Source organism: Micrasema longulum, unplaced genomic scaffold (assembly GCF_059751315.1).
Source record: "Micrasema longulum isolate JH-2025_06_02 unplaced genomic scaffold, ASM5975131v1 h1tg000519l, whole genome shotgun sequence".
NCBI classification, from domain to species: domain Eukaryota; kingdom Metazoa; phylum Arthropoda; class Insecta; order Trichoptera; family Brachycentridae; genus Micrasema; species Micrasema longulum.
In genome coordinates this window covers 35251-60112 of record NW_028277716.1, presented here as the reverse complement: position 1 = coordinate 60112, position 24862 = coordinate 35251, and the positions used below count along the sequence as shown (strand labels likewise).

General features: G+C 32.1%; 1 protein-coding gene and 1 non-coding gene across 2 annotated transcripts in view; both read left to right on the top strand.

Moving 5' to 3' along the window:
• Window positions 1-13754, top strand: part of LOC148280880 (progestin and adipoQ receptor family member 4) — a 106912-nt gene extending 93158 nt beyond the window's left edge. The window contains exons 4-6 of the mRNA XM_088227639.1: window positions 9494-9631; window positions 11205-11345; window positions 12794-13754. Of these exons, the coding sequence (XP_088083765.1) occupies window positions 9494-9631; window positions 11205-11345; window positions 12794-12901 (387 nt within the window). The 3' untranslated portion in view covers window positions 12902-13754. The remainder of the gene's footprint in view (window positions 1-9493; window positions 9632-11204; window positions 11346-12793) is intronic.
• Window positions 3048-3120, top strand: TRNAG-ACC (transfer RNA glycine (anticodon ACC)). Its single transcript has one exon. It is a non-coding gene; the product is annotated as a tRNA-Gly (tRNA).
• Window positions 13755-24862: the final 11108 nt, after the last annotated feature.

Below are 24862 nucleotides of genomic sequence, written 5' to 3'. Positions count from 1 at the left end.
CAAAGTTGCGGTTGTGCCTCGCACAGCATTGCTCACAACTGTTCCAGCGAGTGCAAACGGGCGAGACTTCGAGAAGTATCATTCCGAATAATGTTGCTTAAACTTTGCTTCAAAACTGCGGGGAATTTATTCGTTTTTACTACGTCGCGTTGTTGCGCGACGGCAAGATACAAAGATATATAAATATAAACCTTAAAACACTAAAATAATAATTAGTTAAGATAAATAACTTTAAATTCTACTTAAACATACGAGAAACTTCAGCCCTACGGGAAATCGGATACAAAAAATGTTTTCTTGCGCGCGGAAAAAATTAGAGCGTTCAATTGTACGGCAGTTTCTTGAAAACGTACGGAATAAATAATAAAAAATATTTTAATAAAAACCTCCCTACCACTTCGAACGACGTCACTGGTTCATACGAACCAACCAATGATATGAGAGCTGTGAAGGATATCCGGTTTGCTTACCTTAAACGAACCAATCGGGAGAACTGACAGAGAAGGACCTCTGACGTCACACGCGGAGTTAAATATTTGTACGAATTGGCTACGGACGTTAATAAATAAATAATTTATTATTTAAAACACGCGATTTGCCGTTTTGATGTCAAAAATGCAGAAATTGCAATAGGCAATTTTATACGTGAATAGAAACACCGATGTCCACATTCGTCTTACAAATGTTTTTTAAGTAAAAATAAAAATCTGAAGTTCACATTGTTTTAGTGAAAAAAAACACCAGTAATCCCAGATACGCAATTTCAATATGTACCATCATAGAATTAAGAGTAAAAGAACGAATGGTAAAGGAAGTTTAAAGACGTTTGTGAATGCTTAGATGATGATAAACATACTGGACGTCCAGCAACGTCAAGTACTGAAGAAAACATCGAATCGGCAAAGCAAATCGTGTTGAAAGAATCCGAGAACTTGCTGTATTATTGAACATCTCATCATTGAGATGTTTTGGGTATGAAACGCGTCACTGCCGCCCTCGTTCCAAAAACACTGAAGGAATGTGGAAGGACAATTCGTGAATTTTACACCACGATAAAACACCGTCGCCATACAGCTGTGATTGTTTCGGAGTTTTTGGCCAAAAATTCGACTAATCTCATCAGCCAAGCACCGCATTCTACGGACCAGGCCCCATCTGACTTTTTTCTTTTCCCAAGACTAAAATTGCTTAAAAGAGGAGCGCGCTTTGAGACGATTGATGCCATAAAAGAAAATTCGCTGCTAGAGCTAAAGGTTATACCTTCGCAGGCCAACGAAAAGAGCATGGACTATTGAATTAAGCGTTGGCATCAATATATCATCGCAAATGGCGGGTATTTTAAAGGGGATGATAATTTTTTTATTGAAAATGAAAATTTGCGTTTTTTTGTCAAATTCCCGTTTATTTTTTATCATAAGGTAAGTGTTTTTCATAATGGATAGAGGATTGAGAAAATTGACAGCTTTAAATATTTGGGAGTTCATATAACTAAGGATCGAAATGCAGAAAGAGCTCGCAACCCGCCTAGGAATTGCTGGAGCAACTTTAACATGATGCGTGTTGTCTGGAACTCTAGTCTATACTCGGTCAAAATGAAATGCCGATTGTTCAACTCTTGTATAATGCCAGTACTCCTATATGGGTGCGAATCTTGGCACCTTACCAAAGCTCAAATTACCAAACTTCTGAGTTTTGAGAGTAAGTGCTTGAGAAGAATATTAGGTATAAGGTGGTTCGATCTTATAACTAACATTGAAGTCCGAGAACGGACGCAGCAGCCTCCTATAACGAGCGTCTTGAGGATGCGGCGGTGGACCTGGCTTGGACACGTGCTGCGCATGCCTCATGAGAACCTAGACCCAAGTTGCCTCTTCTTTAAACCTGCGGGCTCACGCCGTCCTGGAAGGCCGTCGATGACGATCTTTCGACTTTATTCGACGGAACTAAGGGGCGCTGGATTGACGTGGGAAGAGGCGAAAATGCTGGCTGGCGATAGGGTCTCCTGGAAGCAAAAGGTGATGTCCACATGCGGCACTTAGGAGCGGGTGTGGAAAAGAAGAAAAAGTGTTTTCCACGGCGGCGAGAGCGTTCGGAATAGCAGCGCTGATAGTGATATTGTTACTTTATTATCGTTTTTCCGTGTAACATAACTTTTTGCCGACGTTTCTGACAACATTTCAGCGTTTATCATTTGGACTGATGTTGACATCAATATCCGGAACGTCACGTTAGCCTCGAAAAGAATTGCTATTGACACACGGTATAATATCCAAGAAAAACGCTCGTTATAAAAATACTATTTATTGTAAATAATGTTTTGTTTGATGTGAGATTGGGATCTCCTCTTTCGAGGCTATTCGTGTTCTACGCATTCCACCGAATTGAATTTAATCATATAAAAAATATTTCTTATCTTGTAAATGTGTCTCTTCGATACAGGCTTGCCAAATGAAAGACACAAACGGAAAAAAATGTAGACGTAGTCATTAATTATTAATGTAATTTATAAATAAATATTACATTCTGAGAGTTTGGTATCGTGTATGAAACGTTAAAAGAACAGAGCGTAGGTGTTCTTAAAGGCTAAGTTTGCGTTCGACAGTAATAATTATTCACTCAGCAAAAATTAGTCATGTTTAAGTAAATGATATGGGATAAATTCACACATTTATTTATTTTTATTGGGGAAAAGTTTTAAATAAAATAAATTAAACAAATTTGTCTTCAACCACTATATTTTTTCTACCGACCGATTTCAAAGCTTTTTCATCAAGGTTTACGTAACTAATAAATTATTTCCTATTTTATTTAATACATGTTTACTAATAGTAAACGTGAAGCATATATATATATGTTTTTTTTTAAAATGTGTTTCTGATTCTATATTTGTGGTGATATACACATGTGTCTGTGTCAACTAATTGCTAGTCCCATCTCAACACAGGACTTTTAGTCCCATGGAGTTAAGACTTATGTCTCAAATAATGTACAATAAACTTACGTATGTGAATAAATAAATAAATCAAGACTTTTTTTCCCCTTATGTCGGCCTCGTGGCGCAGTGGTCAGCGCGTTTGCCTACCATGCAAGAGGTCTCGGGTTCGATTCCCGACATGGCTGACACGAAATATTTATTTAAAAATGTGTTTTTACACTAGAATATTTCATAGTCCCTGGACTGGTAACTGAAGCGTAAGACTGATCACCTTAGCTTCTTGTAACAAAAATAATCAAGATACACTGCGATTGGTGTACAAATGAAGTGACCTATGCACCATTAGGTGCGAAAAGGGAATTATGATGATATGATATTTATTTTTTTCTCTAAAAAGGTGGTAATTTGAGATGAATTAATAAAATACAAAAGAAATACTGTTTATTTGGTTATTTCTAAGTTGTCTAATTTTAATATTTTATTTTCAACATGCAGAACTTTTAATCCAGTGTCTTTATTGTAATTGCGATTATTTTCTATAACGTTTTAAAGTTTATAATAGCCTTTTAAGACTGTTAATGAAGAACTTCAGACCTACGAGAAATTTAATACAATAAATTTGTTCTTGCGCGCGGTAAAAATGGAGCATGAAATTCCTCCGAACTCCGGTGACTGCTGTCACCAAGCGGAGGCGGTACAGTTGGCTTGGCCGTGTACTGCGGATGCCCCCCGAGAGCCATAACCACGCTCGCCTACTTCACGAGGCATTTCATGTCAGAACTACGGGACGCGAACCTGACTTGGGAGGAGGCACAGAGATGCCTGGAGGATCTTCGTGGACACCATATGTTCCAACTAGAAAGCGAACATTGAATGATGATGATGATATGCCAGTAGTTATGCCCACGGCATACCCCGTTTGCCTATTTCGCGCCCTGAAGTTAACGCTGTAATATTGTCTGCATAAATGTATACCAGTGGCGAACGGTGATTTTATTTACTGGTTAACTATAAAAAAAATATCATTTATTTGTACCTACATAGTAGATACATAATATTATGTAAGTTATAATTACTATAACTTGCTATTTTTCCTGCGGTTCTGAGTGATACAACAATTCTCATCTATAAAATCAACTCAAACGACGTAACTTTGTGATATAATATGTTGTGTGGCTATATTACCTTTATAAAAACTTATATAAAAGTTTACAAAAAATAGCACAATGAATTCAGTCAGTATCAGGTATTCTCATAACGATTGAAATGTCAACTGGCCGATTTGTTCTAGAAATGAAAAATGCCAAAAACGGCCGCGTCGAGCGCCACATGTGTTGCGAGTCTTATTTCAAAAGTATCATCTCAAAGAAAAATGGTCCTGGAAAAAAAATGTTTGAAATACTGTTTTCCAAATCAAGAATCTTCAAAAAATTTGTGAAATCTGCAAGTTTACTCTAGGAGAAAAATCTCTCCACTGGGTTTAACATGTTTAAAATATAGTGCAAATGCAAATAAGTATTTGTATGAAGAAATAAGCTGGAGTAATCGGCTAGTTTCTTAGCTCATTGCTGGCGCTGGGCGCGTTTTATTAATATTTTTATTTGTATTTGGAGAAAAATACAAATGGTGGCAATGCATTATAAGAAAGAGTAATTATTTACTAAATGTTATAAAATATTTGTATATAACCACTTACCGACTTTTCTATGTCTACCGGTTTCGAGACGTACCCGTCTCTTCGTCAGGACACCAATTAAACCAACATGCAAACCAACATGCAAAACCCACCTTCACCATAGTTGTTGCACAAAAATATAAAACCAATACGACATGCATTTTAATAAGCACATGCACTGATAAAATTATAATGTGCATTTATAACAGTGCATGTTTGTTCTAAACACGGTTCGCCCCTGATGTATACACACATACTACATACGTCGACGTACACGAAGTTTTTGCGAAAGCTTAGAAAATATAATATGTACCAATTTACAATACATTTATTTACCAGCGTTATTCGTGAAATGTTGTAATATCGCATTGAAAGATTATTCGAAATAAAATGAATAAATGGAATCTTGTTTTAAATTCGCCTTCACGCGGCATGATTCCCTTGAAACACAAACCGTGTTATTTGACGTTCAACAGAATGAAACTCTTCGTTTCAATCACTCCCGTTCCGACACAAAGACACGAGAGGTTACGCCATATTGTTTCCCGAAATGTTCTGTTTTCATTAAACGCGAAGCCGTTTTTCATAGATCAAAGCGAGAACAAACAAAGCCATTTTAGCACCTACGGTAGACAAATAGTAGAGATGTATTACGAAAACTTATCGTAACTTTACCAACTAATTCCTTACTAAACTACATGATCCCTCAACAAACAAACTACACATTCAAATTAGTTTCTAAAACAATGCTAGCTTTTTTTGCATTATTTATTATTGGCCTTTACCTACGATTTCTAGAAATTATTTAGGTAATCAATTAATTGTGTCGTTTATCAATAAGAATTTTTCCGATGGAACGATATATGTTATCGGAATATTATTTATTTATTCAAACAAACACACAAAATAAAATTCAACGCAGGGCTCTTGGCCTCATAGAGTTGGGATACAACATAATGGAAAGTGGAAGCGTGTACATACTGTACATTCTTAAATAATTGCAAAAAATAAAATTTAAAATGATTACATATTACATAATTTTAAATAAATAAAAGTAAAATAAAATTTTAAATGATAACATATTACTCACTCGTTATTTTTTAGAAAAGGAATGAATTTATTTAAAAATATATTTTTAAATTAAACTTTGTATTTTTTGGATACGTATTTTAGTTTATTTCTTTATATATAAAGTATACATTTGTGGATTTATTGCCAAATTCCAACTTCTTTCAACCAACTGATAAAATAAAGGTGTTATTAAGATTATTTAAGCTTTCACATTGATCCAAAAAACGTATTATTTATAAAATCTTATTGTAGCATTATTTTTCTTTTTTATTATAACCTAGCTAAATACTAGTCACTTTATGTTTATGTTAAATTACTCTCAATTTTAATTTGCTATATTTATATTTAGAACATAGGGTTTTTCACTTGAATTTGTAATCTTTTATTTGTCGTTTTATATTTGTATGTTTCTTTTTTACTTTGCAGTTTAAAAAAAAAAAACTAATTTGTTTAGTTTTAATTATTTAATTGAATTATATCGTTATATTATATATTACATAATGAATTGTTTGCTGCTGTGATTATTTCTGTAAAACTTTTTATTGTAAAAGGTTCTTTGAACCATTGATATATAAATAAATAAACATATATTTTAGTAAACATCTGGACAACATGCTTAATAGTATATAAATCTATGTAATATCTCGCAGCAGTCTCCTGCAATGGTCTCTTCCCTTAGACAAAATCCAAGCTTGTACACCTCTCCTGAAAATGGCCTTTGTTTTGGAGAGTTTAATATGTTTATCCAGGCCACTCTTGGGGCCACAGAAGAGAAATTCCTCTGAGCAAAAGTCGAACGTGATTTTGGTATTAAATAATTCAAATTACAGGAAAACCTCGTACGAGCATTCTGCTACAAACAAACACACTTTCGCATTTGTAATATTAGTATAAAATAGAAAGATCATAAAAGATTTTAATTATATTTAATAAGATTTCTTGGTAGAAGTTTACTGTAAATTCTTTAGCCACATTCAAGAAACACCTGAAACATTATTATAACATATCCCCAGAATCCTGAACTCCTTGAGATTTTACTACTTTTTTTCTCAAATATATATTTTTTTATCCATTTTTCTTACCTTGGTTCCTCTTTCTCTCTCCTTCCAAACTCATTATCTGATTCCACGTTCCTCATCATCTTATACGTATAACATAATGTACTTTTTTTAAATATTGTATGAATGTTAATATGTGCAAGCCTTATTCTCCCAATTAAAAAACAGCTGGTATCTTTAACTAATAAGGTTTTTTAAATTTTATTTTAACACATGTAATATGTATGTACTCGTATCTTTGGATATATATTTATAGTTTTTTACTACAAAATTTTGACCAGTCTGTTTTTTGGTTGACTGGAAGATATTGCTCTAAGCAATAAGTCCGCCAAAGTACGTATTCTTTGTACGTGAAATTTTAAATAAATATATAGTATTTTTTTATTTATTAATGATTTCAATAGATTAATTGCCGATTTAATCGCTCCCGTGACATCGTCAAACTGGTTTTAATTTTTTTTTTACTTTTTTATACCCGCCAAGTCTCTATTTAAAGGCTTATTAGCAGGTGAAAAAGAGAGGATATGAAAGGAAGTTATGAAAAATAGAGCACAACACCCAGACCGTTTGAGAATTATTTTTTTTGCTTTTCTTCTTGTAACTGGCGGGAATCAAATTTGCGACGTCAGTTTTACAGTTGACCATCTAGCCAACGACACCACGGCGCTCGTCTGTAGTGTAAATAAGGCCTTTATGTATTATAATAGGCTCTGAAATTTCAGTACGTATACAAATATTCTGCAATCGTTCTAACTTATCAAGTAATTCTGAGTTAGCATCTGGATAACATACATCCGCATAGTCAAGGAGTGGAAGAAGTAAGCCCCGGACTAATGTTTGCTTAACATTAATTGGCAAGAAATTTTGTAATCTTTTAAGTGAGTGCAAACTTCGTTAACCTGATCGTGCCACCCTAAATGCTTATGAATGATAATACCTAAGTTTTTGACTGAAGTCATGAATGGAATTTCTGTACCACCTATTTTGAAAAGAGAAAGTGTGGAAAAATTCCCTTTTGAATACATTTGTTTACTACTAACAAATATATTATAACGAATAATAAGAATATTTTGACTGTGAGACAAAAAATCGAGGTGATGTGTTTTTTTATGAAAAATTCGTTATATAGATGATGATAGATGTTGAATCGTAATGTGGTTGACGTCACATACGAGTTTTGAGAAGACCGCTAATAAACCGTATCTATTGACTGACCACAAAACGGTCGGATCGTACAAATTCACAAAACGGACGCAAACAACTTTACGAGTGTGTTACATATATTGCCTGAGCTCCAGACGCAGGCGCGAGCAAATCAAACTTTTAGTTTGCTCCGTACAAAATATCACATTTTAATTATTTTACCCGGCTTTATTTGTGATTGATTAAGTTTTTGTTCGTTGTAAAATATTATCATCCCGATAATTCGTTTCTTTTCGATTCCTCGGGATCGATTTAAGCCCAATTTGTATTGGTTAAAAAACAAAATACCTTTCTGTGTATTTTATTAAAAGTGGAAAATTTTAGACATTTCACGTCTGCATACCATACATATACCGTTAATAAATTTTATTTCATTCCGAAGAACGCCGAGAAAAAAATCGCTAGAAACCAACAGAGTTGACCTAAACATAGAATTTCAAATGCTGTGTCTAAATTTCATGTCGCTACGAGTTTTGGGAGTATTTTTGTGGCGGACAAACAACGAATACTTGCTGAAACATGTTTTTAGAAAATAAATACAAATGAAATCCCTACCTTGTGAGGTTAGCCTCTAACAAAAATACGACTAGGAATTCAACTAAATAAACACCTACATAATATATATTTTTACATGGTTTATTTTCGTGTCCGAGAGGGGTGAATAATACAGTTCTGTGTTTAATTGTATAATTGAATTAAATTAAATTTAACCAGGATCCTTGACGACTGTTTTTCTCGATGCGATGGTTACTTTAAGGGCCGCGATTACGAACGCTATCTTCATCAGCACATATGAAGACGGTATAAAGTAAAATCAATATGTATGTTTGTATGAAAAATTAAAGTATCTTCTTCGTTAACCTGTAATGAGGAACTTCAGCCCTACGGGAAATCGGATACAAAAAATGTTTTATTGCGCGCGGTAAAAATTAAAGCATTAAATTGTACGGTAAAATTTCTTTAAAATGTACGAAAAAAAATTTATATATTTTAATAAAAACGCACTACTTTAAATGACGTCACTGGTTCATATGCACCATCCAATGATATGAGAGCATTGAGGGATATCCGGTTTGGTCACCGTAAACAAACCAATCGGAAGAACTGTCATAGAACAACCTTTGACGTCGCACGCGGAGTTATTACAGAAATACAAAACTTTAAAAAATCATAGCGCTGATAATACGATACGTAAAAATAAAAAAATAAAAATTTGGCTTAGTTTAATATTCTATTAACAAATAAAAAAATCAAAAAAAGACACTGAACTTCCTCATTGAACAAGTTTAGAAAAAAAAATATTTTTATATTCTATTTTTCATACAGAAAACTCAATTTTATATTAACTTTAACGTCCCATTATAATACGGACCCGGTGAAAACCCTCAAAAAGGAAACAAAATTTACGTAATTCCGGCATTTGCCACTTTCTGTCAGTCGTTATTTGTCGCCGACAAAATACGATCGTCACTTTTAGTTAATTGTTTTCTGCGACATTTGATTTATCAAATATCCATAGGCAACTTCACAATAAATTCATTATTATTTCAGGCCATGACCGCGTGGTCCCCTTGGGAGAGGCGACTATGTTTCCTTCTGCCGTTCTCTATGAGAGCTCTTCTAGCCTGGAGCCGAGCAGCGCGTCTCTCTGGTGGTAATCCGGAGGCCATCTCGCACATCGTACTGCAGGTAATTTTGCCCAAACACTCGTTTATACTACTGTGTAAATGTATTTATCTATGCCTATATATTCTTTTACAGCAATTAATATTTTTCGTAGCGATGGCGATGCAGCCCAAATCCAGCCTTGGCCTTCTTCAACTTTTGCCTCTAACCCCGTCCGTCCTCAGCAGCCGTTTTCCAATTTGCAACTTGTAGAAGCTGTGCTGCATATTTTTTTGCGTCATCCTTCCACCTCAACTTGGGTCTTCCGATCCTTCTTTTACCCCCTGGATTTCCAGTCATGGTTCTCTTGGGTACTCGGGTATTTGGCATTCTTTGAACGTGTCAGAAAGAACTCCCATTTTAAATATGTCCAGCACCTCAGCGGACCTTACTGCCATTACACTTTAGTAGGTTTAATACGCAATAAGTATACGTACATTTTTTTCTAGTGAGTTACCTGCCTAACTAGGATCCACTTTCCCGTTCAAATTCAGTCAATACTTTTTTTCAGCTTTTTATTCCACTTAAAAAAAATATTCTTTCGTGTATGCTTTTCCTATTTATTAATTAATATTTGAAAGGAGATAAAAATGTAAAACAAGTTTCTCAATTTTAACTGTTAATTTTAAAACATGTGCATACGAGTATAGTTGTTATCCAAGTGCTGAATAAACAATCATAAATACCAAAAATATGGAATGTATGGGCATTGGAGCAAAAACGGATAATTTTACAGTAAGCTGCTTGCTGTACACTGATGATGTAGTTCTTCCAGAAAGCAGACAGGAGTAGTCAGAAGGAGCAAGCAGAAAGTAAGTTAAAAGTGGTGGTATTTGAAAAGGGAAGTGAGGTGAGTGAGTGCATAATAAATGTAAATAATGAGTGTCTTGAACAAGTAGAAGAATTTGTTTATCTGGGAAGTATATTAACAAGAGGTAGAAGAGTAGAAAAGATGTTGAAAGGAGAGTGAATGCGGGCAACAAAATGAATGAAGCACTGAGGACAGTAATTACTAAGAAAAATATGTCAATCGAAGCTAGACTGGCAGTGCACAACGGGATTATAGTCTCAACACTCATGTATGGAAGTAGAACGTAGAACTGGCAGAGTAAGAATGAAAGCAGAGTGAATGCGGTCGCTTAGACGAACGTGTGGGAAATCAACGAATGACAGGGTTACGAATGGTGAAATCAGGCAAATCTGAGATAGGTGTAATTGATAAGATTAAGAAAGGGTCAAACAAGATAGTTTGGTCATGGAGAACAAATGGTAAAATGCATGGCTAAAATTTATAGTAACATACAACGTGGACGAACAAGAAAGACGTGGCATGATCAGATAAATCATAATCTCAAGTCTGATCACGTCAAAAGTAGACGAAGGCCAAGTATGACAAGATTTTGAATGTGAAAGAAGCTAGGAAGGTATGTCAGGATAGACATGTGGCGGTCCATCCTCTCTAGCAGGAAATTATTAATAAATATGTCTTAGTAATGAATTGGACGATTGATTTGTACAGATTCTGGGCGCGTAGTACGTGAGAATAATATGCATCATTGTTGATGATTATAATGAAGTTTTCTCTTGTTTCCAACAGGATGCCGTGTCAGCCATTGGGGGTGTGATAGGAGCCGTCAACATTCCCGAACGTTGGTTCCCGGGGGCTGTGGACATGTACCTCAACTCCCACAATATAATGCACGTCCTGGTGGTGACTGCGGTCTACTTCATGCATCACGTAAGGGTTTACATTTTTTTGAGAATTTTGAAATAACATGGCAACACACCATCATAATGAGGAAGTTGTGATTAAAAAAAAAATAGTATTAGACTATCAAACTCTTTAAATCAGTTCTTTTTTTTTTAGGGATAAATAAAATAACTTTGTTTTATGAACCACTTTTTACCGACACAATTGACTAGTTGTGGCAACAACATGTTGCCCTCTTCAGGATTATTTAATAACTAAACATACATGATATATAAAAGAAACAGTGAACAAATTAGTGGGTGTCGATAAGGGTAAAGGGGGGGGGGTAATTGTGTTTATGGTGGGGTGTGGGTAGAGGAGGGGGAATTCAAAAATATAACAATGAACCTTTTTGTATAACAATAATACCGCGATTATACTTAATTTCCGGTACCACTGAACTTCCTAATTGTGTGACTATGACATTATTTGGTGACTTGTTTGAAGAACTTTGGTAGAGTTATGGTGATTCTAAACGAAAATATGAAACTAATTATACATAGATGGCGCTTTTATAATTTTTTATTGAAAAATGCTATTTTTTTGTTTATTTTCAATGAAAATTTTGCAAAGCTTGGTTTGCGGAAACTTTACACTTTATTGATTGTAAAAAATATTATAACAATATAATTAAGGTCCTTTTCACAAAATGGTGTACAAAACAAAGAATAACTTATCTTATTTTTTGTTTTGTACACCATTTTGTGAAAAGGATCGAAATTATATTGTTACAGTATTTGTAACAATTGATAAAGTGTAAAGTTTCCGCAAACCAAGTTTTGTAAAAAACGAAAATAAACGTAAAAATGTCATTTTCAATAAAAAATTATAAAAGCGCCATCTATGAATAATTAGTTTCATATTTTCGTTTAAAATCACCTTCACACACATATTAAAAATAATTCATAATCAGAATCGATGAGGTTAAATTTATATATTACGAGCTGAACCCGGCAATGCTTTGCTATTGCTAGATTTGAGTACTTACTCTTATATAGAAAATGAACACAATCAGTGTCAGAACAGAATCAGAACACAGCGCCACGGGAAATTGGATATAAAAAATGTTTTCTTAAAAATTAGAGCATTTAATTGTACTACGAAGTTTCTCAAAAATATATGAAAAATTAACTACCTTGAGCTACGTCAAACGTTCTTCCGAATCAACTACAGCATTGTTTTGTATTGTAATAGATTTCCGGAAGCCAACTCACCAGTCAGGACAACTCACGAATGACAACTAGTGACTTCACAGGCGGAGTAATTTCAAAATGACAAAACTTTTAAAAATCATAATGATAACACGATAAATAAAATTTTTAATTAAAAAAATTCTTAGTTTGATAGTTTATTGACATACAAAAAACTTTAAAAAATCACTGAATTTCCACTTTTTTTTTTAATGTACCTAGATAAATTAATGAAATTATTTTCAGGCAACAGTACTGGACATCAGCTGGATGTCTCGAGTTCAGTGCTATGACGAGGATGTGTCTACCGGTTCTCTCGGGAGCCTCCTACCTGGAGCCCTGAGCCAGTTCTGACACCTGCTGTCAGCGGCCTGACCTGCCTTCCTTCTCCCCCAGCCCCAGTGACGGCCATCCACCCAAACTCACGTAAACTCAAATAAACGTAAATGCCTATTCTACAATTGCGCACTAATTGCGTGACAATGGAACATGCAAAATAGAAACATGTTTGAACAATTCAGCAAAATGAGCTAAACAATAATTGTTAATAAACAAATCTTAATTTTAATCCCATCGAAGCGACTACCGTCAAACAGAGTTATTTTGCCTAGTTAAAACTAGGCAAAATAACTCTAAAGTACTATTTTTTGTTTGGTGTTGTCTTTTTTTTTTTACATTGTTGGATCCAGTGCTATATTATTTTATCTTATAAACAGCCTTTACTTAGCATATTTAATAGTTAATTTCACAAAATCATATTTCAACTTATTTCGCATTTACAAAATTTGGCCAATAAGGCTCTTGCTTCGGATTATTTAGCCTTTAGCCAAAAAACTATTTTTTAATTTTTTTAAACCTCAAAAAGGTTCATATAATCCTGCTAATAACTGTCGAGAACATATAAAAAAAATTGATCATCAACATTAATTGGATATCATGCGAAATAGTTGTCTAAATATTCATTTACTACCTATTCAGGTAGGCAGAATTACCACTGTTAATTTCACTGTTAAATTCATACATTTAAAGTTTTGCATCAATGATCCTATTATGTATACTTTCCTGGGAAAATGATTAAGTTTAAGCAGCTGTTGTCTCGGCCTATCTATACTAAATTCATTAAAAAAATGTTTTAAAAAGTTCATAATAGAAAAAACCCGCTATTTGCAAATGTTAGTGCTACCAAATAAGCAAGTAAATAAAAAAACTTAAAATAATATTTTTTCTACTGCTTAACAATAAATATGTTACAGGTACTTACAAATTAAATGTCACTGGTGACTGCCTGGGCAGAATAACCTCTTGGTAATTATTATTTACATTTACATTTTTTTTTTTTTTTGCACCACAACAGGCCAGGAGGCCTAATTACAGTGGTGAATTACATCACAGAGTACCCAGGCTTGAGAAAAATCACATTACAATTTTTTGTGTTCTCACCAGGAATCGAACCCGGAACCTTCCGTGTGTGAGTCAAGCGTCTTGACCACTACACCACGGAGGCCGCCGATTATTAAATAGCCCCGTTTGACGGTAGTTCAATTTTACGAATAGATTTTTGTTTTATTCGCTAACCTATCAGCCAGTGTACAATACCCCCATTCTAAAAGAGTTTAAAAACTTTATCAGTTCAGACAAACCTAATATTTTGGTATTTTTTTAAGACAATTGGAGTTGAAAAAACAAAATTCTTTCTTAGTTGGAAATGGAGGATATTTTTCATTTAAATTTAATACAAGTTGCATTTAAAAACCAATATATGCTATGCGCTTCTAAATTTACGTATGTGAGTTGTAAAACTTCTGCATACCTCTATTTATAGGAAATTCAATATTATTATTTCTAGTCAATGCTTGTGAAAACAGTTATTCGTCTGTGAAAATATGATTTCAAATATATTTCACTGCAGCCTTTGAAAATGAAGGGTACACCTGGCTAAAAAACAAAAAAGTCATTTTTTAATTGGTCTAATAACGCCATCTTGTGGCAATTTATGAAACCAATTTGATTCTTATATCGAATTATATTATTATCTGGAAATCATTTTTTAAATCGTCCAGATCATCCTGAGACAATTCAGGCAAGCAAGAAGGAATTTTCTAGATGAATATTCAAGAATGTCTCTGGTTTATAAATTCTCTCATGACCAATGTACTTTTATGACTATTCTTCCTTCACCCTGTACCCGTATTATATTGCAGCTTGTTTAGGTGTTGTGTGGTTTACTTTACAACACGAATGTTGTTTTTAAAGATATCTTAGACTTATTAATTTGATAGAATCAAACTAGATACATATTTTGTAATCTAGTTTAATCTGTGTGACAAAAGTTACGATAATGTGTATTGCTCGCTTGAGATTGTGGAATGAATGTTGAAGGAATAATCTTCAAGATTAGCTGTGAAAGTAGTTAATAATATTAGGAAGGTAGGACAATATGAAGTCCCAGAGTTACCTGAACTGTGAAAAAATTTAATGGATTATTGCCATAAAGCAAGCTAAATATGTCCATTGAATTAAAGCAGAATGTAATTTAAGGTGACGTGATTGTAGGAGCACTTTTACTTTAATTGAAACCATGTTTACCCACAGTAATATTACAATTGTCTTAGAACAGTCATAGTATGACATCTCATAGAAACAACAACATATGTTAGTCCATTCCTTCATTTTGAAAATGTAAGTCAGTAAAAATTTATCACATAGGTTATCATAAATTAATATTCATAATTATTTAAGAATCAGTGAAACTATTGAGAAGTTTTCCAGGGGACCAGAAAACTAATACTTCTTTAGCTGGAAAACATCTGCAAGTATTTTCCTGAGAACACTAAAGAAGCATTTTAATATAGTAAATAAATAATTAAACATTAATTAATTAAATATTAAAATTTTGGACCTCGAGAACAACAGATTCTAAATAATTGTCATTATTGCTTCGAGTAATAAATTAATTAGACAAAGGAGCACTGAAGATGTAAGAGGTACAAATGCGCATACTAATATGAAATATTTCACGATGAAGTATATAGAAGCTCGGTAAAAGCGTTAGTTGGCGAGTTCCTTCTTACAGTATTTTAGACTTATCTGCACTTCAATACAAATAAATAGGTTCTTCAAAGTCAGAACTATTTTTTCTCCGCGATAGATTCCTCCAATAAATGCACTAGACCATAATAATGTATATGTACACCTAATTGAGAAACTTGCTGACCACTTTCTTGTCGATTTGTCTTAGTCTTCCTCGATTACGCGTAAACCGCTTTAAGGTTTCCTATCCATTAATTAGTTCCAGGTTCTAGATTGTACCTCGCTCTATTGTCTCGAGTATCGGGATATCGCTTTAAATCTTTGTCTTTCCGCCGAATGGCCTAATTTCCTCGGGGAAGATTTCTCCTACGAATGCATAGAAAGTGCTCCCGACAGTTTCAGCCTGCTGTGATTATTTAAGTGACTTGTTCTATCATTAGGTAACTAAAAATTAATATTAAGCGTTGTTATCATCATCAATTATTTTGAAAGAAAACTTGTTAATATTATCTATATTTAAAACGATTCTTCTAATTTTTTCTGTAAAAAAATTATAAATTAAAAACATTTAAGTAGGTGTATTTTGTAAATATATCTAATTTTAAGGGTGTACAAATTATGTGGTCTGCTTTCATGGGAGTTTAATTGACTTAAAATTGTAATATACAAACTAACAATACCCGTTTGTTATTGATATTTTTGACAAAATATGAAGCCATTTTGTATTTGGGGAAAATATATTCAGTAATGGCCGTGTGGTTTATATGTAAATAACTGATGGAGGTGAACAGAAAATTTTCACTTCGGTATCGCAGAGGTATTAAAAGGTCAATTGTAGACATCACTATTGGCGAAGGACCCATAAGTGTGCATCCTAATTTATAATTAATTCTAGTGACCAAAAATAGTATCAAAGCAATAAGTAAACATAAATTTAAAATCTTTGGTAAACTTCGGTAAATTGTGAGTAATTTAAACAATTTACTGTTGATTCTTGTTTAAATCGTTAACGATTTAAAATAACTTTTTGATATCTTTTTTCAAAACGAAAATGCATTTGTTTCTAGATATATCGTAATTAAATATTGATTCCATTTTGTCTTACTAAAAATATAAGGAAATTTAATCCTCATTATTATTCTTATCACATACACACAAATGCTAAAAAAATATTTTTTAAATATTATTGTGTGTCTTTTGGTACAATTTCAGACTGGATAAGAGCTTGTTTGGAAGATTAAAGAGCTTTTAGTTGAAAAAATCTATTCGATCTGTTATATTTCATATCAGAGATTTTAATATTATTTTTTATTTATTTGTGGGATACTTAAAATTAAAAGCTTAATGGTTTTGCATGATCAATGTGATTTTATGTATGAGACAATATAATGTATGAACAGAATGTATTTTTCAGTGTCCTGGTATCTATATTGATAATGTGATGATAATGGTACGCAGACAGTACTCTGCTTGTAATTTTTTACCTTATGGCGGAGTCCCATACATAACAGGGCACTGTACTATTACTAAATTAAACAGAAATGCAAAAATTAAAAACTGATTGTTTTGTAAGAGACGAAATGTACATACAATTATTTTATTGCCATTTACTTTTGCGCCATCTTTTAATGGTAAAAATATTCTTCTGCGTTTTTTTTAATCAACTGTAAATTAGTAATAAATTCACATAGGAAAGTGATAATATTCATTTTTTACTTGTACAAAATAGAATTGCATAAATATTTTGCTATTGTATTTCTAAATATTTTGGTGAACTCTCTTTAACAATCAAGGAACCTGTATTTTTTCTAATATTATTTGAATTAGCGATTGTTTATTTTTGTATAACTATTGTAGTTAAAACACTAGTCGATTTCGAAGCAAGCTATTTGAGTAAATATTTTTGCGATTGGTTGATTGATGTTATGTATTGGGCAAACGAATACTAATTTAATAGTATTTCATTTAAACATTTACATAATATGAAATTGTGATAAATAAACAAATAACGGTGGTAAAATGGCACCCCGAAAAACTTTTAATGTCAATAGTTTATTCTGGAACAGTCCATCTTTATATGATCCATGTAACTTGTACTTTAGACCGGGTATCGTATCAACTTTAAAAACAAAATATCTGTCCTGATGTCTGCTACTTGACACTATTTTTTATTTTTGTACCTATGTTATTCTATTTGGCGAAAATGTTTGTGATAGAACACATAATAAATAGAGTAGCTAGATAGATTAGTAAATATTAGTGACTTAAATATGGATTGAAAAAACATTTAAACCTCAAACGTATTTTTTTGTGTACTTTCATTTAATAACACCATATTACTAAATACGTAAACTATTGTATGTTAAAAACATCACCTTTACAGGACATCCAATTAAAGTACGTAATTTAAAAGTGTCGATTATAGACATGACTTTCTAATGTCATACAAATTACTAAAAGTTTAGTAATCCTAAATTCGAATGAGAAAGTTTAAAATTATAACAGAAGTAAATTTACATGTCTTTAATAAGCTCTTCTAAAAAGTTAATTTGCAAAATACAATTGTTTACTAGCTGCTATTGATATGGGAAAAACTATATTGTATTGATAATTGTCAATTTTTAAAATTATTCGGAATGTAATAGAATATTATTTTGTCATTACAATCATTATTTATAAAAATTATATTAGCTGAATCAAAAGTAAAACTTATTTCATAAATTCAGAGCAGAACTAGAAATTCTGTTGAGTTATTTTTAACCTTATGTTGAGTTTCTTTTGAATAATTTTCCTAAGAGACTTAAATACATACAGAAGTGATTATTCTCAAATTTGTAAATTAATATTTATAATTGTTGAACGTGTACTTTTAAGAAATCTTCATCAGTAGGAAGTAGAGTCGATTTTGAAAATTATAAGGTAATAACTGCTTCCAACAATGATAGGAGACATTAGCTTTGGGAATAATAATTGCACATAGGATTTTAAAAACTGCATCGTCGAAGATATTTGAAAATTATTATTAAATTTTAATATCCATGTATCTATCTCGATACACATTGAAGATCTTTAACATCTCTTCGATACAAATCAAGAAAAAATATTGTTAAATCCAATAATATATTATTCATTTGAATAATTACAAATGCATAACTTATTATTTATTTTCAGTTGCATGATTTTTTTTATTACATACAAACAAATTTTGCAAAATCATATGAATATTTTTTTAATGGATTTTTTCAATATAACTTTGCAAATATTTTAAACATTCTTTTAAATATGTATATGGCAAAACATTTCACATAGCAATGTTAGGAAAGATAAATATTTCATTTTCATTAGTAAATTTGGCACCTTAAAATATCTTTCTTCATTACAAAATTTTCTTTAAAATCTAAATAAATACCAAAGTAAATTATTTACCGAGCATATTAGCAAAGTTATTTATTAATTCATGATTGTTTATTAATTCCAATACAAATCTTGATTTGTTTGTGGAGGAACCAACCGTCAACATTATTACAAGATGGATGATGAAAAGTTAAATTGTCTGAAATATCAACACCTACGACCATTATTTATTTGTGATGCAAACTTTAATTCCATTTCACTAGCATAATAAAAAATTTCAAAATTGAAATTGTTATTCATTACCTTCCCTGTAACACAAACAATAAACAGCCTCCATTTATTATTGCCATTATTGCCCAAAGAATTTAAAGTGTGAACATGTATTTTTACAGTTTGAAGGACCTAATGCTATGCACAAAATGTTCCAAACTTGGCACTTACTGGTTCGGGATTAGATAAAGACAATCGATATGAATCTAAGTTGCTGGATTTATCACTGCAATTTCCCTATAGCTGCCCTTGTTTTGTGTGGACCGCAGCTTTAATAGCTAAAAAATGTTTTTTCAAGTATGTAATGGGAAAGTTCAGCGCAATGGAAAATTGGATATAAAAAATGGTTTCTTAACTTGGTAAAAATTAGAGCATTTAATTGTACCGCGAAGTTTCTTGAAAATGTATGAGATTAATAAAAATGAACTGCTTTGCATAACAGGTTTATGTGACCATGTTTTTGCAATGGCCAATAAATAACAGGGTTATGTTGTTGTGGCAACCATGGGCGATCATGATTGCAACCGGCAACAGATATCTGAGGTAGCCATGTTTATTGAAATTTAGCATGTTTGGGGTACAAATTATAATTGTACAGGATTAAACTTTTAAATGCCAGAAACAAAAACAAACTGTCATTCCTACAAACTAATCCTTCTCTTCAACTTTCCGTAGACTCAGCAGTCTGTTATTGCTGGATTATCTTTTTGTGATGCTCCTCAACTCCAGCTATCTCTTCCAACATTTGAGTGGTGGCCCTGGTGGACGCTGTCCATCTGGTATGCCATCTTACTGGTGAATATTATAAATAAAAATGCAATTCCACCAAGAAATATCACAAGAGAAACTCAATCTATTACTACCATGTATATCAACTTAAATCACTTTGCCAAAATGTATACAAGATCTGTGCAAATTGGTTTAAAACACATTTGAAATAATAAAATCTTTTTTCCAGAATTCTGGTTTAATGCCTTTGACCTGAATATGATCGATAACTACCATTCCACATTTGGCCAAAACAGTCATTGTTTTGTTAATAATTATTATATATATCTAACGGAACGGAGTGAAGACCGAGGAATACGGGGCCTCAAGGATACCCACCAATGGAGATGGTCGGACAGTATTTGGATGTTTGTCGGAATGGCACAGAACTGGGAGGAGACAGGAGGCCCATGTCTTGCGCTGGACCAACATGGGCTGATTATGATATGTATCTATATAATGTAAATAATAAAAAAGTTCATTGTTTTAATAGTTTATTATAGATTTATGGGGTAACACACACTACACATCACAATAAATTACTCAAAACTATCCTTAATATGTATTTCTTAGCACCACCAAATTCCCTACACTCACTGAAGCCAATTATTACAATTGCAATCAGATATCTTAATCCATACAAAATGTTAAAAAATATATTTTAGAAGGCCTCATAATTTGAAAAAAAATACTTTACACGCCAAACAGTAGTAGTAGGTACAATAAAATAAATATAACTGTATTTTTATTCTTATTCTGAAGAATGGGAGTAAGTGCTATATAAGTCCCTGACGTCAGTGCGACCTGTGTAGATCTATTGTGACAGGTCCCCGTAAATTAGTCCTCGTCCTCCACTCAGTAGCCGGGCTAAAGAGCAAGTGTTCTCATAATTCTAAATCTCCCCTCCGAACCTAAATCCTCAAAGTATCTTTAAGCACTTTAACATCCTCAGGTTTAACCAGTGGTCCCTGAGGATGCAACTTCTTTTGTGATATAAAGAATCACATGCACATAGAATGTACATAGGTGTTTTATCATCTGCACTGCAGAACCTACATCTAAGTTTCAGAAAGGTGCATTCTAGCAGGGTGTTTATTCAATCTGCAATGCCCTGTAAGGGCTCTAGTGATAACCCGAACTCAGTTTCGGCCAAGCCTCATTAGGTCGTAAGCAAACATTTGCGAGTACCCCTTTAGTAGTTCTTTCAATATAACTGTATACTCAAACTAATGATGCACAATTTTGAAAAAAGTACAATAAATTGAAACCAAGCATAACTAAAATGCAGATTTTTTTTAAATCGTTTTTCGAGACTCCATAAATTTTCATTGGAAAATGTGATATAAAATAGTTTCAATTCTGACTTGTAAAATATAAATCGAAAAAGGACAAACATAATATCGTTATTGCGAGATATTGTACATTTAATGTTGAAAGCTCATCCAAAATCAAATAATTTAAACAAAACAGCAAGTTGTATATTATGAAATGTTCTTTTTTGAAAATTTTTGGAAAAGATTATTTGAAGACGCAATATCCTTGTTAAACTATAAATAACACTAGATTATAATTTGGCTGTGGGTAAAAAGCTGCTGTAAAAACCTGTTTCAATATTTAGAAGCTTTATTTATAAAGTACATTTGAAAATTGAATATCGATTAAAATATTAAAATTTGGCATATTCTCGGGTTTCTGGAACAAGTTGGTAACTACAAATTTTCAAAAAATGAGATGTCTTCATATTTAAAAAGTAAATAAAATTATTTCATGTTTTATAAATACAAAAAAAAAAATTACAATATTCAGCTGGTGGTTTTATTTGAATTATTGATTTGGAATCGGATTTTAACTTTAAAAGTGCAATATCTCGTAACTAGTAAAACGTTAGTTACCAACTTGTGCCAGAAACCCAATGATTTATTGTATCTAAGAAATTATGTATATTACAAATTGCTATTTAACTAAAAGTAGTTAAATAGCAATTTACACCTAGGCTAAAGAGCCTAGGTGTTTATTGAAATATACATGAAATTCAAGATGTATTTACTCTCAAACCTGCCGAGATTAAAAAGTGGCAAATTTATTTTTAAATAACTGGTATCCCTAAAAACTTCCCTGTTTTTTACTGCTTATGTTGTTAGTGGGCATTAAACATAAAATATTGTTTTTAGTTTAACAGATTCTTTCTCTTTCTTTATCTTTCAAATCAATATTTAAGGGGAGTTTGATATTTATTTCACTAAAATTAAATTAATTTGAATGAATAAACATATATATCGTTAGATAATTATTACATGTCTTATGAACTGTGTCCATTTATTAACAGTTTGACACCTAGTGTTCATAAAAATGAAAGCTAAATAATTTCTTAAGTTTAAAAGATAAAAATAACAAAAAAAATCTAATAAATCCTTGAGCATTTCCACTTTTCATACAACAAGAATAAATTCAGATCTTACAGTATCAAGCATTGAGAGAAATAAATTATAAACTCATATATATTATTTATACATAGGGTAAACAATATAGTGATCGAACACTAAAGAAAATGTTCCAATTCGTTAGCGGGCTTCTTTAACAGAATTGATATTTCGATAAAATTGAAATATTATTTGCATTCAGAAAATGTTTATTTTTATATCTGTACTTTATCGGACTTTTCTTAAAAAAGTATATTGAAAAATAATAAAACATAAAAAAGCATTTTTTTTTTAAATACAGTGATCGGACACTTGTATTCAGTTATGGCCCAGTTAAAATTACAGTGATCGGCCACTGGTCAAGCATTGTTTTTATTTAACCAAATAGCTAAACAAAAATATTTTTTTAATTAAAACAACAGCAAACAATGATTTTATCACCATAAAGATATTGAAGTCTATTTTTTTTATTAATATATACACAAATAATAGGAAAACTACAAAAATAATGTAACTTTCGAGAATTCTATGGATTCTATCGTATGTTATCAAAAATTTAATATATCTCCTTATCAAACTAATCATCTATTTCCTCGTTATAATTGCAGTCAAATGAATCATTACATGTGTCTTTTTCATCACAGGTTTTCAGATCATCTTCCAAGATGAAATTTTTGTGACAAAGGAAAAGATAAATTATGACTTTATTTATTTATTATGAAAGATAAATTATGACACCACCTGGAATATGTTATTTCATGACTGGCTATGCAATTTGCATTAGAATATGTATTTCATTGAGAACACTGTAATATTTTAATCTTTTTAATGGCTTTTTTGGAGATAAAACACAAACAGTTGTCTTTACTTTTTCCGTCTATCACCTTATCTTTCAATTATTTGGCTAATTTTCTTTTTTTTTGTTTTTTTTATTTTACTTCTTCAGCCTTTCCTTTATCATTATTTTTGAATCACAAATTGCCTTGTATTTTTCACATGTAAATGTGGTAGCAAACCGTATTCTCTTCGTTTGTCGTTTTCCTTTCCACTTTGGTGTATCAGGCCATAATAAATCTCATGTAGATTGATGGATCACCTACTAGTATTCTCAGACCCGGTTCATTCAATTTTTCAGTTGTGGATATTTCTACATTATTTGGTATAACTAAAATCAGATGATTTTCTTCGTCGTTAGTAAACTTTCCTCGCAATTTATAGAGAACAAAAAATTCCTTAGATTGTTTTTCTCTGATAACATTTAGTTGCGCGAGTAGTTAGTGGGATTGGGTGGTTTGTGGCTGGATGGATTGCCAGTAGATAAAGGTCCACCTATCTTACACACAATAATCACACAATCAAGAAATACACACAATAATCACGTTGAATAGTTTGATTATACCATTATTGACAGATTGTATTTGAAAAATTACTACAAGGAAATAGAAAAATAAAAAGTTATTACATTTCAAACAAAGTGAATTCCTTAACAAAAACACAGTTGTTTTGCTAACACAAGAGCATGTGTTAAAACTTGTTCAACAAATTTAATTACGATTTTTAGTGGTGCCAATTATGTCATATGTTGGTGTTTTAAACCATTTATACTTAATCAGTAGAGGCATTTCTTGAGTAAATATGTAAATATGAGTTCACATTCTGTTATTTTTCTCATTAAACTTGAAAGTATCTGATCACTGGAGGGTGGCCCATTACTATACCGTTAACCCTACTTTTTTAATATCATTATATTTATTTGTGATGGGGTATCACAAACCTACAGAATAAGGGTAACAGTGAGCATGGGAAATACTCTGTACTTATTCAATTATAATTAATATTTACAAACTTTGTCAAAAACCAGACAAAAATATTTTCTTAGAAACCAAAACATTTCTAATCATAAATCTGTAGGTAGTAATTGTAGTTATAAGCAAACTGCCAAAATCTGACACAGCAGTCATAAATAGAAGACAATTATGGACGAGGAACATTTTGAATTAAAAATGAATTTTGCATCTTTGTCCTAGAGGTCATTTTAATGTGATGTGAACAGGGAGAAAAAACTTTGGTTAAAAATACTCCAAACTTAAAAGTTTTCTCTCAACGACGTATAATTAAACAGACACGTTACTAGCGCAAGGAAAATGGCATTTCAATTTGTGGGTAATTGCCTCCCACACCTTTATTCCTTAATGGACTTTCATCACGATCACACGAAATGTTACACAGAAATATGTTAAGACCAAATCTATCAAATACCTAAATTTTGTAAATGGAGTCTAGAATCCCAACTGTCCGTGCACTCTGTAGCTGCGAGACGTGCTGGGATATTTATTTATTGTACAGCCCCTTGAGGTGGTTTTCACAAAAATGGCGCTATATAAATTATCCAATTATAATAATACTAATGCGTGTGATGAAAATATGCTTTAATTGCACTGTAACTGTGTAAAGAAAAATAGATATTGAGTTT